This window comes from Phalacrocorax carbo, chromosome 1, assembly GCF_963921805.1.
Source record: "Phalacrocorax carbo chromosome 1, bPhaCar2.1, whole genome shotgun sequence".
In the NCBI taxonomy this organism is placed as follows: domain Eukaryota; kingdom Metazoa; phylum Chordata; class Aves; order Suliformes; family Phalacrocoracidae; genus Phalacrocorax; species Phalacrocorax carbo.
In genome coordinates, this window is record NC_087513.1 from 21,478,726 (window position 1) to 21,487,507 (window position 8,782).

General features: G+C 53.2%; 1 protein-coding gene across 1 annotated transcript; it reads right to left on the bottom strand.

Annotated features, from left to right (window-relative positions):
• Positions 1 to 2,717: 2,717 nt before the first annotated feature.
• Positions 2,718 to 7,793, bottom strand: PIM3 (Pim-3 proto-oncogene, serine/threonine kinase). The gene is made up of 6 exons (XM_064445772.1): positions 7,214 to 7,793; positions 6,782 to 6,891; positions 6,606 to 6,656; positions 5,915 to 6,278; positions 4,480 to 4,656; positions 2,718 to 4,321 (listed from the first exon to the last, which is right to left on the bottom strand). The coding sequence occupies exons 1-6, from the start codon at positions 7,296 to 7,298 to the stop codon at positions 4,137 to 4,139; spliced, it is 972 nt and encodes a 323-aa protein (XP_064301842.1). The 5' UTR covers positions 7,299 to 7,793; the 3' UTR covers positions 2,718 to 4,136.
• Between the last annotated feature and the right edge of the window lie 989 nt (positions 7,794 to 8,782).

The window sequence follows — 8,782 nt, forward strand, 5'->3', positions numbered from 1 at the left end:
GCTATTTTCATATTTGCAGTACCTGAATTTTTCTTCTTCTTTTTGTAATGGTAGCCTTTCAAACGTTGTGAGGCATTTAGGTATTAGCCATACTCTTCCATGTCTAAAAATATCAGCCAGCAGTGTTTTAAAATCTCTCTTCCCAATTTATGCACCATTATTTTCGGAACACATACTTTAATTTCACCAACAGAGGTCAGTAAACCACTGAAAGAGAACTGTAAGTGTTTGGCGAGAACACACCCTCGTCAATCTTTCTAACATCCATCTGGTAGTTTTGTTCAAAGGGCTCTTGTTCAGTTGCTTCAGTAAATACAAGCTTAGTTAGCCAAAAAAAAAAAGAAGCAAATGTATGCTTATGCACACAGGAGAAGGAGTTTTATTAAGGAGATGAATTACATAAAATACTATATCGTTAGAGACCTTTCGGCACTATAATATATTTGAAATACCTGTTTTGAAGCCAGTAGCATACATACATGCATAGGTACGATCATTGCTGAATCAATTTGTCAAGGTTAAAACAGGTTGTGATTTAAATGGTAGTACTTTGAATGATCTGCAGAATTCTTCTTTTCAAGCTTTGTGCTGTTGAAAACCAACCTAGTGTGGAGAGGGGACAAAGAGGACGAGCCCAGAGAAGTAACATTTAATGATATTAAAATAACAGAAGCACAGAAGAAATGAAGAGCTGTCACCGACTTGCTCATTTTGACAGTAACAGCTAATGGAACTGTATTAACACATCATTTTCCAGCTTTCAACTGTAATGAAAAGCTATTTTTACAAATCATTACTTTCGGTATATGGTGTTTCAGCCACGTGGCTTCTATTAGTGTACAGGGGAGTTTCACAACTAAAGCTGCCTGTGCAGTACTGAAAGTGTACCTTTTATGTTGAGCTAATCCCAGAGGGGAGTCAGCACTCGCGCCCGTGTCCTTTTGACCTTCATCCTTTTAATGCATTTTGCCTCAGTAGCAAAAGGTGAAAACCTAGTTTTTATGTTGCAAAACAGATCGCTTCAACAGCATTTCTCTATGAAGCTAAGGAAAGTAACATACGCTTCTGTGGAAATGTTGAAAGTCCCTAGCTCAGCAGTCAACAATAGCTTTACAAATGTATTTTTAGAATTGCTTTTCTGGTAGCTCTTTGAAGCTCACCCATACGGCCTCACTACCACCCCTCTCAACAGCCGCGAGCATGCGAAGCCGCTGGAGTGGAAGATGTTAATTATCATCAGCTACTGGAATTCCTCCAGGGACTACTTGTGGTTAGAAACGTGCTTCCCTAAAGAACTGCACTAGGTGCTGGGATCACCTCTCCTGTAGCTTATCCGAGTCTCTCCTCTTCAGCAAAAGAGATAATCAATCAAAACTCCCAATCTTCACTTTTAAGTGTTCTCTTAGGATGTGATTGTGTGATTTTCCTCAGCAAGCTGAACCATAAAATCCTTTATTTCTGTGAATAGAGTTCCAACAATAGGCATTTTCATGTTAGTTTCCCACGGACTAGGTTTAGTAAACGTACAGATTTTGGCTAAAAACTGGCAAAACAAGTTTAAAATGAAAAAGGAACAAAACCAGAAAACAGACAAATTGATGGACACAATCCTGTTTGTTGTTCCTCCCCCCCCCCAGTCATTTGAACTTCCTTTTTATGGCCAAGAGAGAGCTACGAACCATGTGATCAAAAACCCACATGCACCAAAATGGTCTTTCCCCTTCTGCTCTACCTCCTGCTATTCAGTGGCATTTTGAGTCTCAACTAGTTAGCATCAGGAGCTTGATGTGATGTCAGTGAGCGAGATATTCCCCACAGGGAACCAAAATAATAGTAGATGAGCTGGCAGAAAGATCCCCAGAAAGGGAAATAACATAAAACCAACAGATTCTAAGCCTAGCCCTTTACCATGAGTACTACGAAGCACCTTTAATGACCGAACACATCCTTAAATGTACCTTGTAGGTCTCTCTGTGGTAGTTAAACCTAGTAATCGCTACCACCCCCACAAAAAGATCAAGCCAGGTCAGTCTCTAGCTGCAGAGAAACTAGGATGAACTCAGTAATCTGCAGGAGTTGACTCCTAATGCACCGAGACAAACACTGAGGACATTTCTCTTGCCCTTTGCTACAGATGAGAACAGCACGCGTTCCCCAGTCTGTTACAGAGTGACACACCAGTCTATTTTGATAATATAAGGGAGCCGAAGAAAAACTGGCACCCCCTCTCCAAGAATGCTGTCCCTTTCCTGTAAGGTCACAGGAAACCCCTTTCCACCCTGGGGAGGAAGGGGTATGCAGGAGGAAGGAAACCGAATGTAATGGAAAGTAAACATGTCAACTGTGAAAACAGTAACCACCAGTGACTACAAAAATCCTTCCTTGTTATGCTTACGAACAATGAGTACGGTGGTATTTCAGTTAGTGTTCAGAGAGTTGGAAACACCACAATTACTGACCAATTCCTCTCTATGTAGGCCATTAGTGCTGTTGTATGGTACACCTTCTCCAGGTCTGCATCAAACGAGAGTAGATACAATCAAGATGAGGGATTGCTTAATTCCTCCAGAATAGGTCTAGGCCATTAAGCAGTGATCATTAACGCCAGGTCAGGTGCCACAGGCCTCGACAAGCTAGAGATGGTAACAGAACACACGCTCCCCTGCTGTCATCAAGAGTAATGGTGAAGATTAGAAGTGAGCACACACACAGAGAACTGTTATATACAAAAAAAGTTTAATTGAAATACCTGTATAAAAAATATGATCTCCATACATTTCACACTGTTAAACAGAAGAAAAAAAAATCCAAATCCAAGCTGCATAAATGCAACCAGATCACAGAAACACAGCTATTAAAATAAATTAAGGTTTATGACTCTGCCACTCTACCTTCCAGAGCCAATGCACGGAGACTGTACAATGTCAATAATTTAAAACCCTTCCAAACAGCATTACTTTACATCTCTGGTATGATAATACCAGACAAAGGCATACTGACTAACTTTAAAAAGTCATTCCATTTCCCTTAAATTAGACTTTGTACAACAATTTTCCATCTTCCAACAAAAATTTATAAGGTCAGAAAATTCTTTTTTTTGTTGTTGTTTTTTGTTTTTTAAACAAAAGTTAACAGGAATGCAGAAAAAAAAGTGCCATGGGCAAACCACTAGAATTCCCATGGGGAGAAGGAGGGGAAAAGCACAGTGTTGAATAACTAACCAAATAAATTAACCAAATAAATAGCCACAGCTGAAACCTGTGGGAGGTCTTCTAAACTCCAAACAATAAATAACTGTATAGTACATGGGAAAAACCAAGTTTACATAAACACATTATACAGGTATGGAAAAAAAGTAAAGTCCTTGAATATTGCATTGATTGTGCATTCAACATGCCCATACATACTTTAAGACTCGCAGGGTGACAAAAGGCCGGGGGGAGTTGAGAAAGGGGCTTCTCATGCCCAATGGTAGAGATGATAAAAGGAAACATGAATAAGTGTTTCTGATACAAAAGCTGATATACCTGTTCATATTTCTGTGCAGGCTATAGGAAATATTTTGAGCAGCAGAAGTGGGTTGGATTTGGAAAGGGGCCGGGGGGGGGGGCAGGAGTGAAATGTCTGTGTTCAAGTATTCCATCACCAGTGGATGGGACTACTTCATTCAATCACCGAACATGTTCTCCAATGCATCATAGGAGCTGCTTCCTCCAGTACTGAGTCTAAAGGGAGCAAATTCCTATAATGAACTGGATCTTCTTTGGACATACACAGCTCAAAAAAGAAAGTCCCACTGAAGCAGCTTTCAAAAAGGCACTCAAAAGCAAATAAAATCTAGTCCAGGCTCTATGAGAGCAAAAAAGTTTACCATGTATTCAAGAGGTCACTGCTTTCTTAGTAAGGTCAGTCTTTGACTAAGTACTGGCCTGCAACTCCCAAACATCAGCGTTTCCAAAGGAAATCTCTCATCCCAAAGCAGAAACCAGCAAAGGGGGAAAATAAAATCAAGTCCCTCAGACAAAGATTCAACTACAGAATAATGAATGCATTTTTCTAGCCCCTCCTACGTATTGGCAGCAGCACTGTGGTCTTTCTGCTTGTAGCTCCCCTCCCAGTGCGAGGTCCTTAGTAATTCACAGACTCTCATTACTTGAGCTTGTGCTAGATACATCAGTATCAAGGGTCCGTAGCCTTATGTCACAGTCCTCAGACTTCACTACTTCAGATTTGTGCATCCATTGATGGTCAAAGATTTGCTCAAGTGTTGGTCTGTCTGAAGGCCTCAGTGAAAGGCACCATTTGATCAGCTGTTGACATTCTGTAACAGGCGAACAACAAGAAGAAAACGGCAATTTTAGACTAAGAACATAAAAAGACAATCCTGAACAAAAAATCCACCCGTACAGGACTATTTGAAATAATAATAATACTAAAAAAAAAGCCCCTATGTCCCCCCTTGACCCCTATACAACTCACCAGGTGAAATTCTTCTCCTGAAGTATAGTCGTCCCCTCAAGATTTCTTCATCTTGCTCAAAAGGGATGTCTCCACAAACCATATCATACAGCAGAACTCCCAGAGACCATACTGTTGCTGATCTCCCATGGTATCTGTGGTATCTGATCCACTCTGGAGGGCTGTATACTCTTGTTCCTACAAGAAAGGAAAAAAAAAATTTCAAGTAAAAGGTTTAGAGTATTTCCCCATTGTTCACCTCTTTCTAGCAGGGCTAAATTAAATTCATAAACTTGTCATTTGGGAGTTAAAGCTTTAAATTTCTTATGGGCCAAAGCCACTAGCGGTGTAACCTCAGGTCACCCGCGGGGTTACACCACCGGCCTTGGCCCCTCCAGTTGCGCTATGCTGTCGGGAGGCACACCACAGCCCCATCAGCTGACTGTTTACCGAGGCAAGCTCCCTTTCACTGACCACGTGGCGTCTGCAGCATCACACCAAAAATAGACACAAAAGGACAAAGGGGGCTGGCGGGGAGGAGACGAGAGAGGGCGGCAAGAAGGTGAAACCCAGGTCTACCCGCATTACACCGGGCTAATCTGCTTTATCCAATTCCGCAGGGCGTAAACAAAATAGGGCCGCTTGCGATTTCAATGTTTTTAACCTTCCCTCCCCGCCCTCCCCCCCCCCCCCCGCGCTTTTCTGCGGCAGCTTTTCCCAACCCGCCCCCGGGTGCCCGCGGGCTCCTTGGATACCAAACAAAACCGGGAATTCGTGATGCTGAGGGTCACGTGCGGCGGGGCTTCGTGTTTCACAACAAACAGATGTGAGTGCGGCAGCTGGGGGGAGGGAGAGTCCCCATTACATCAGTCGCACTCAAAGGACGGGGGAAAATACTCCCGTCATACAAGGGGCGATTTTCACCTTTCCCATCGCTATCGCGCCGAGCCCGGCCCTGGAGCCATTACCGAGTCATTTCGTGTTTATCCCCATCGCTTTTAAAAAATCTGCAATGCGGGATTTCCAGGACACCGGCGGAAAGGGAGGCGGGGGAGCTACTGCTTGAAGTTAAAAAAAGCACCACATATAAAAACTGCATATCCACACATGGAAACATCCGACACTGGCGAAGCCTCCATGTAAACAGATCGCCCTCTAGGAAAAAAAAAAAAACACCCTGCTTTTTCCAAGACAGGGAAATATAAACTGCTGCGTCACTGCCTGGAATCGCTTCTTTCCTACACAACTGAACACCCCATAGCTGCTTCGGGTCCAAGGGTTTCCATTACCGACAGACCCGAAAGGAACCCCCGGGCCAGAGGCACGGCTCGCTACCGCCAGGCGCCAGATCTGGGATTAGCTGCGGCGGGAGGGGGGGCATCGCCCGGGAGGGGCACGGGGACTCCGGCCAAACCCGCCGCAGCCGGGCTGCCCCGGGCGTGGGGAGGGCACGTACCGTCGAAATCGGTATAGACCGTGTCCTTGAGGAGGGCCCCCGAGCCGAAGTCGATCAGCTTCAGCTCGCCTGTCCTGAGGTCAACCAGCAGGTTCTCGTCCTTGATGTCCCGGTGCACCACGCCGCAGCTGTAGCAGTGGCGCACCGCCTCCAGCACCTGCCGGAAGAACCCGCGGGCCGTCTCCTCGTCCAGGGCGCCCTTCTCCGTGATGAAGTCAAAGAGGTCCTTCACCAGCTCGGGCCGCTCCATGATGATCAGGTAGCCGTCGGGGCGCTCGTACCAGTCCAGCAGCTTGATGACCCCTCTGAAGCCGGAGCCCACCTTCTTCAGGAGGACGATCTCCAGGGGCACCATGACGCCGTTCTGGGCAGAGAGGGGGGCGCGGGTCAGCAGGGGGGGAGGGGGCGGCCCGGGGCGCCCCCGCGCTGAGGGGCGGAGCGGAGGGGCGGGGCGGGCGGGGCGGAGGGCGCGGCCGGCGGGCCCCCGCCGCCGCTGCCGCAGTCCGAGGGGCGGGCGCGGCGCTGCGGCGGCGAACCCCCGCCAAATTCCCCCCCCCCCCCCCCCACCCCGATGCAGAGGCCGCGCCAGCGGGGCGGGCCCCGCCGCCCACACAATAGCCCCGCCGCGGCGAAGCCCCGCGGTCGCGCAGCGCCACCCACCCCCCCCCCACACACACACCCTGGTACTTACAATCGTGCCCCACTCGGTCACCCTCTCCTTCACCACATGCTTCACGGCGACCTGCGGAGCGGGGAGGAAAGGAGGCGCCGTGAGCGGCGGGGCGGGCACAGCCTGCGCCCCGCCGCGGAGGGCCGGGCCGCGCCGCGCCCGCAGCCTCCCGCCCGGCCGGCCGCCCCGCGCCTCACCGGCAAGCCGTCGGCGATCCTGCTCCCCGCGTAGACGGTGCCGAAGCCCCCGCTGCCCAGCACGGAGCCCACCTGGTAGACTTTATCGAACGGCTCCTTCTCCACTTTCACTGGGGAAACGAGAGGGAAACACACCGCGTTAGCGTCCGCAGCCGCGCCTCGCCAAAAATCCAAAAAAATAATAAAAAAATATAATAAAAGCCCCAAAATGTTCTGCCCAGAGGACGTATATTGTGTGCGCTGCCCTAATTCCACCCAAGGCTTTTTTTTTTTTTTTTTAATATTAAATTGTCTTCTTCAGTTAAAAAAAAGGAAGCGGAGCGCAGCGCGGCGCTGCGGGGCTCCGAAGCGCCGTCCCCGCGCACCCCGGGGCCGGTCCGCGCCCCTCCCGGCGCCCCGCGATGGCGGGGGGACACCCCGGCCCCGCCGTACCTGGCTGCAGGATCTTCACGGGCAAGTGGTCCATGCTGGTGGGGCTGCAGATGTGAGCCAGCGAGCCGAACTTGGAGAGCAACATCTTCCGAGGGCGGCGGGCGGCGAGTCCCCCGCGGCGGCACCGCCGACGTCCTCCCGCCTGAGCGACCGGCGGCGCGGCGCGGCGCTCCGCTCTCCGGGGCCGGCTGGGGACGGCGGGCCGCCGAAACCTTCCCTGCGGTTCCTTCCTCGTCCGGCACCGGGCACCGACGGAGTCCTCGGGGGTCCCCGCCGGCTCAGATCCGCACGGCGACGGCACCAAGTCCTCAGGCGAAAGGCGTTCGGCGCGGGCGCAGCTCCCGCTCTCCTCCCTCTCCCAACCGGCGAGAGCCGCTCGGGGCGCTGGGACGCGCGGGCAGGACCGGAGCCGTCGGCGGAGGCAGCGAGGTCCGGGGGCTGCGGAGCCCGCCCCTGCGGGGGCCGCGGCGGCGGGGAGCGGGCTGGGCGCCGCAGTGGGGCCGTGGCGGGCGCCGGAGCCGCGCCGCCGCCCTGCCTGCCCGCGCGCTTCTGAGCCGGCGGCGCCGCCGAGCCGCCTCTTAACTCCCAATATTTTGGTGCGGGCAGAGCGCGGCGAGCGCGCCGAGGATATCCCTCCGCGGGGGAGGGGGAAACACCTCTCCCCGCCGGCCCGGCAGCCCCCTCCCCTCCGCGCCGGGGCGCCCGCGGTGCGGAGGGCGGGACTGCAGCCTCCCGCCCCCCCTCCGTCCTGCGGACGGGCGGGGGGAGAGGCGGGGGGCTGGGAACTACTTATTTGTAGTAACTGGCGCGCAGAGTTACAGACTGTCTGAGGCACGCATCACACATTAGAGGCGGAAAAAAAAAATCCGCGGGGGGGGGGGGGGAGATTCTCTATTTGCGTTAACGCTTCCACGCGGCCAATCGAGGGGCACCTTTTGAAAGGGCTACCGGTTCGGCCAATGAGGAGAGGCCTCATTTGCATGCGGCGCAGCGGAGCCGGGCAGCAGGGCGGGAATGCCGCGGCGCGCCGGACTCGGCCCCGCCCCGCGGCTGCGGAAGGTCGTCCCGCCCCGGCCCAGGCGCTGCCTCTGGGGCCGGGCGGGGGCGGAGCGCCGCCACCGCCGGGGCACGCCGGGCCGCGGCTTTGGCGAGGGGTGCGGGCAGCCCCCGGTGCGGCGCGTCAAAGCCCGCATAGGAAAGCCGGTGCTCGCCGCTTTCCCCTCCCCCCTCGCCCGCCGCGGCGGGCTCTCCTTATCCTTGTCGCTGCCCCCCGCCGCGGGGGGATGCCGGCCGTCCTGCCCTCCGCGCCTGCCTCTGTCAGTCAGCTTCCCCGCGTGGAAGCCCCGCGGGGCCGGTGCGGCGGTCGCCGGTGTCCCGGCAGGGCGGCTCCGGGGAGCTGAGGGCTTCCCTCCCCTCCCCCGCCCCGCTCGGGCGCCGCGCCGGGAAAGGGCACGCGGCTGCTCCACTTCGCCGGCCCCACCGTTGCCGGGCCCGCGGCGCCTGGGCCGCCCGGCAGCCCCGCCCCGCCCCGCAGGGGGCGCTGCATCAACAGGAATCGGGGCGCGGCGG

Bases quoted from the DNA above. Each gene is read 5' to 3' on its own strand.
- PIM3 (XM_064445772.1), bottom strand. From the start codon at position 7,298: ATGTTGCTCTCCAAGTTCGGCTCGCTGGCTCACATCTGCAGCCCCACC. The intron at 6,892-7,213 runs GTACGGCGGGGC...TCGTTTCCCCAG, and splicing joins CGTGAAGATCCTGCAGCCAG to TGAAAGTGGAGAAGGAGCCG. The intron at 4,657-5,914 runs GTACGTGCCCTC...CCTTTCTTGTAG, and splicing joins GGTCTATACCGATTTCGACG to GAACAAGAGTATACAGCCCT.